Genomic DNA, 5,509 nt, shown 5'->3' with positions numbered 1-5,509 from the left:
GCTCAGGGCTCTGTTTCTCTGTTGTTTTTATGAGCTGGAGAAGAAAGAGCCTCTGCAGTGAACGGCCTGCCAGCATCGCTGCACTTCTGCTCTGTTCTTGCTCTCGTTCCTGCTGTTGTGGCACTCTCTGTCTGTTCTGGATTTGATGTGCTGTTCTCAGCTTTGCCCTGAGCCGTTTGCCTGGAGCCTGTCTGCTCTGCACTCCTGGCCTGTCACAGCAAAGCTGCTGCTGGCAGAATTCGGAACTGTCCTTTCTTGTGTGATAGATTCCGGCCATTGGTTTTTGTCCTGGTGTTTCTTGTTCTCTCTCAGTGCCTGCAGGGCCTGGATTTCCTCCATGCGAACCGGGTGATCCACAGAGATCTGAAGAGCTCCAACATCCTCCTGGGCATGGCCGGCTCTGTCAAGCTGGGTGGGTGTTCCTGGCCAGGCACGGCGCTCCCGGGTGCGGCTGTGGGGCTGCTTCCCAGTGCCGGCCAGAGCCCCACAAGGGCTGCTGGGGGCACTGCCCGGCCCCTGCTGCCAGCTGAGAGCGGCTGCCCCTGCAGAGAGCTCCGGAGAGCAGCAGGGTGCCAGGGGTGGCTTTGCTCTGGGTATGGCCCTCCCAGAGGGCAGGAGTTGGAATCTAAATCTTAAAGAGAATCAGTAAAAGCCACTGCATGAAAGCTGAGGGTTTCTTTAAGGGTCCAGTTCCACCTTCCCTTGGCTACAGCCCTGAGCACTTTTCCAGCTGACTTCACTACTGCATTCTCAGACTGAGAGTGGGGAGTCTTGGTGCTTGGTTTCCTCATTCCAGCTGTTTTTGACAGTGTTTGTTTCTGTCCTCAGCTGATTTTGGCCTCTGTGCTCAGCTGAGCTCTGAGCAGGACCGGCGCAGCTCCATGGTGGGCACTGCTCACTGGATGGCCCCAGAAGTTGTGACCAGTTCTCCTTATGGCCCCAAGGTGGACATCTGGTCCTTTGGCATTGTGACCATCGAGATGGTGGAAGGAGAACCTCCTTACTTCAAGGAAATGAGGGCCATGGTAAGAGGCAAATTCTCCAGGGGCTGCAGAGCCCTGTGAGCACAGGGTGACCCTGCACTGGGAGCAGCAGCTGGAGGTTTCTGCACCTGGGGAAGGGAATTCCCAGAGGACTCGAGCCTCAACACAAACAAATATTCTGCTCTCCAGCAACAATTTGCTTTGGGATTTATGCTGTTGCAGCTCTTCTGGCTCTGAGGATGACCTGAAAATGTGAAGCAAGTACATCAGCTCTTTCCAATGGCTGTGGCAGCACCAGGGTTTGGGTTTTTTGGTTGGCACAGGAAAATGAGCTGTGAGCAGCATCTCTGCCAGGGAGGAAAGTGCCCCTGGAGCTGGGGCTGAGAACCCGGGGTCGCTGTGAGCACCTGTGGGTGGGAAGGAAGCTGGCAGAGTGCTGAGTTTGCTTTTCCTGCAGGCTCGCGCTCTGATCCGGCACAACGGGACCCCACAGCTGCAGGAGCCCCGGCGCCTGTCGGCTCTGCTGCGGGACTTCCTCGAGTGCAGCCTGGAGCCGGACGAGGAGCAGCGCTGGTCTGCCCAGGAGCTGCTGCAGGTGAATGCCGAGCGGCTGAGAGGAAGCAGCAGCGCCAGAGAAGGGTTTTCTGCTGGGGCCCCTCCGATAGTCTCCAGCCTCGCTGCGTTCCACACGCAAAGCAAGCAGAATCCTCGCCGGGTTTGGCTTGGCAGGGTCCTTTCGAGGGCATCTGCCCCTGGTGCCCCACAAGGAGCAGGGCCATCTTCAGGCAGGTCAGGTGCTTAGAGCCCTGCCTGGCCTGAGCTTGGATGTTCCCAGGGAGGAGGCACCTCCCACATCCCTGGGCACCTTCGGTCAGTGTTTCCCCTCTCTCCCGGCAAAAAGATTCTGCCTTAGATCTAACCTGAGCCTGCTTCCCTCTCCTGAGTTTCCCTTTGTCCTGTTGCAACAGAGCCTGTGAGAAAGTTGCTCTGGAAAGTAACAGTTCATTTCTTTCTTTTATATCCTTTGGGCAGCATCCATTTTTATCATCAGCCAAGCCTCTCTCCAGCCTGACCCCTCTGATCACCGCATCAAAGCAACTGAGGCAGCAGCAGAGGAGATGAAGCACTGGAGGACAGCTGTTAGTTACAGTAGTTAGTTAGGACAACTAGTTAGTGATGGTAGTTAGCAGTGCTAGTTGGTTATGGTAGTTAGGACAGCCTGTTTATTACGGTTCTTATGACAGCCTGTTTGGTATGGCAGTTTTTTGAATAAAAACTCTCTTAAACCTCAACTCCCTTGAGGTGTCCCTTCCTCCTCTCTCTGTGACTCGGCTGCCCGGAGCAATGTGAGGGGAGAGTGGGCCCAGCATGGCCCAGAGCTGAGCCCCAGCAGAGCCCTGGCAGAGCCCAGAGCAGCCTCGGATCTGCAGAATCAGCCTGGGAGGAGGCGCTCGGAGCCTTCTCAGCTGCACCCGACTCTTGGTTACAAACTGTGTGTCCTGGCTTGTAAGATAAGCATGTATTCTATTTGCCATCTGTTGGAGGTTGGGCAGTTTTCTTATCTCTTCCAAGAACAATGTCTCCCTCTGGGGAGATATATTCTGTTCATGGACCATTGAATGACTCACTGCATGACCAGTAAAGTTACATCATCCCATGGTGAGATGCTCCACCCAGAGGGAGGAGCCAAGCATTCCTACCTGCATAAAATCAGCACTTTTTGAGACACTGGCAGCCACTTTGCTGTATCCCCATAGGAGCAGCTTCTTCACTGCTGAATTCCCAGAGGAAGATCAGGCCCAACTACTACCAGACCTTCAGAGAAAACTCCACCCTTCTAGAGATCACCACTTCAGCAGCATTTCATCTGCCACTCCAGGAGGAGCAGCCACCATTTTAACTGGACTATTACCAACACCCTGACTCCTCAGGGTGTCAGGTTTCTGACTCCATCACTAGTTTCGTTTGTATTAATTACATTTGTTTTGTTATTATTATTTTTATTTTGTTTTTTTCCTAGTCAAGAACTGTTATTCCCATTCCCATATCTTTGCCTGAGAGCCTTTTGTTAAATTGTGGTAATTCGGAGGGAGGGGGTTTACCTTTTCCATTTCACAGGAGGCTCTTGCCTTCCTTCACAGACTCCTGTCTTTTCAAACCTAGACAGATTTTGGTGCCCAACCTGGGGCTCGAGGGCATTGAGAGGGAAAAAAGAAAAAGGATTAACAGTTCTCAAGTAATTTAATTTTCTTGTTGTTGTTGTTGTTGTTGTTGTGTGTGCTGATATAGAAACATCTTTAAGTATCACCATGTGATCTAGTTTACCCTGTTTTGGGTGGCACGTGTTTGCAGCTGTATTTCTCCCATTTGCAGGCCCTTATCTAAAAATGGGTCCTATAACTACTGTGTCTGTTATCCAGTTTGGCTTATGGGTTAATAAGGTGAGGAATTCATGGATCTTTAACTTCCTCTGGAAGGCAGGTCCATGGATTCAGAGCTATCACACACTAACTGTATGTTTTTGGGGTTACTTTAATAATGGTACCTACTGTGAGGAAATTACACTGGGGGAAATTTTCTCACAACCTTTTAACCATGTCTTTGAGTCCAGTCCACCAGTTTTCAAAGGGTTAAGATCCACTCTAAGTGCTAATGATATCATACAATGGGTGGTGCTGCTGATATGCCTCTTATGCCTGTTATATTTAGCACTCAGAGATAAGGGAAGATTAACCTGGATAACGACCCTGACACCTACACCAGAGACTGGAGATGCTGCTGCAGAGCCTGACCCTGCCCCAGAGACTGGAGATGCTGCTGCTCCAAAGCCTGACCCTGCCCTACAGCCCACCTCAGAAATGAACGACCCAGATTGGGTGAGGGTTCTGGTTAAGGAGATACGAGAGATGCTGAAGGAGTGCATTTCCCCAGCTGGTGAGAAACCGGCCCTTTGCCTTGAGGAGGGACAGTCTAATAGTACAGCTGTGGAACCCACAGATGTTACAACTGTCCAGGTTCCAGCTGAACCACAAAGGCAGTCACAGCCAGCAGCAGTTGCCCCGGTAGAAACAAGGAGGTCTAAGATGAAAGCAGAGCACCCAGACAGGGATAGGAATGGAGGAACCTCACAACCCGCAGGGGAGCCAGAGGTCGCGATCATCACCGAGTCCCTGACGTATGAAAGTCTCCATAATCTGCACAAAGACATTGTGCAACAAGGGCATGAGGCTTGTACTACCTGGTTACTGTGGGTCTGGGACCTTATGGGTACAGGCGTGCAGCTGAACGCTGCTGAGGCAAGGAACTTGGGACCCTTGACACAGGACTCGGGTATAAATCAGGTTTTTGTAAGGGAACCAGGGTCCCTTTCTCTCTGGGAGCAGCTCTTAATGAGTGTCAGTGAGAGGTTTGTCCACAGGGAGAGAATGCAGGAGCACCATCATAGAATGCGCTGGAAGACCCTTGAGGAAGGGATCCAACAGCTGAGGGAAGTGGCAGTATTGGAGGTGCTCTTTGCGAGGGATGGACATCATGATAATGACCCTGACAAGGTGAGGTGCACAGGGCAAATGCTGTGGAGTCTAGCAAATCTTGGGCCATCTCAGTACCCCACTGTCATTGCAACAATTGATGCTGACACTAACCGAGAGACAGTGGGCTCTGTTGCCAACAAACTTAGGAATTATGAGAGTATGATTAATGGCCCAATGCAGGCTCATATCTCAGCTGTGATTAAGAAGTTTAAAGAGGAGATGAGGGAGGAGATAAGGAAGGTTAATGCAGCACCTGTGAGAGTCACAGGCCCCAGAATCAGCGCCCAACAATCACCAGCTAGAGAGAGAGGGACCATGGAGAAGACATGGGGAGATGGGATGGGATGGGAAACCCACTTCTGTCCTGGCAGCACGGGTGTGTCAGCTCAAGGAGGGAAACTCTAACCAGGGGAGTTCCACCAAAGTGAAGGTAGCCTCAACCTCCCATGACCAAGCTTTTTGGTACGATCTGTCAGAGCCCCTTGAAGGAACCTCTAGTATGATGCCTCTGGTCATCAGGGTAGAGATGCCACCTACAAATGGGCACGAGACCGAGGGGTGGATCTAACCATGGACAATATTTTTCAGGTGATCCATGACTGTGAGACCTGTGCTGCCATCAAACAGGCCAAGCTGGTGAAGCCCCTGTGGTATGGTGGGCGGGGGTCCAAGTACAAGTATGGGGAGGCCTGGCAGATTGACCACATCACCCTGCCCCAGACACGCCAAGGCAAGCGCTACGTGCTGACCATGGTGGAAGCCACCACTGGATGGCTGGAGACTTTCCCTGTACCTCATGCCACTGCCCGGAACACCATCTTAGGCCTGGAAAAGCAAATCCTGTGGAGACATGGCACCCCTGAGAGAATTGAGTATGACAACAGCACCCATTTCAAGAACGGCCTTTTCAACACCTGGGCCAGAGAACATGGTATTGAATGGATATATCATATTGCCTATTGTGCTCCAGCTGCTGGCAAAGTTGAACGGTGC

The 5,509-nt window shown here is 51.8% G+C and overlaps 1 protein-coding gene across 1 annotated transcript; it reads left to right on the top strand.

Moving 5' to 3' along the window:
• The first annotated feature begins 794 nt into the window (after positions 1–794).
• Positions 795–2,275, top strand: LOC144247711 (serine/threonine-protein kinase PAK 1-like). Its single transcript, XM_077789149.1, has 3 exons — positions 795–1,025; positions 1,441–1,578; positions 2,016–2,275. Exons 1-3 carry the CDS (start codon positions 882–884, stop codon positions 2,103–2,105), a joined length of 372 nt encoding a protein of 123 aa, XP_077645275.1. The 5' UTR covers positions 795–881; the 3' UTR covers positions 2,106–2,275.
• Positions 2,276–5,509: the final 3,234 nt, after the last annotated feature.

The sequence above is a fragment of the Lonchura striata genome, chromosome 31, assembly GCF_046129695.1.
Source record: "Lonchura striata isolate bLonStr1 chromosome 31, bLonStr1.mat, whole genome shotgun sequence".
NCBI classification, from domain to species: Eukaryota; Metazoa; Chordata; class Aves; order Passeriformes; family Estrildidae; genus Lonchura; species Lonchura striata.
Note: the sequence above shows the minus strand (reverse complement) of the source record. Positions and strands in the feature narration are given on the sequence as shown.

Excerpts from the sequence above, each read along its gene's own strand:
- LOC144247711 (XM_077789149.1), top strand. The coding sequence starts at position 882 with ATGGTGGGCACTGCTCACTGGATGGCCCCAGAAGTTGTGACCAGTTCT. Across the intron at positions 1,026-1,440 it reads TCAAGGAAATGAGGGCCATG|GCTCGCGCTCTGATCCGGCA; the intron begins GTAAGAGGCAAA and ends CTTTTCCTGCAG. Across the intron at positions 1,579-2,015 it reads CTGCCCAGGAGCTGCTGCAG|CATCCATTTTTATCATCAGC; the intron begins GTGAATGCCGAG and ends TCCTTTGGGCAG.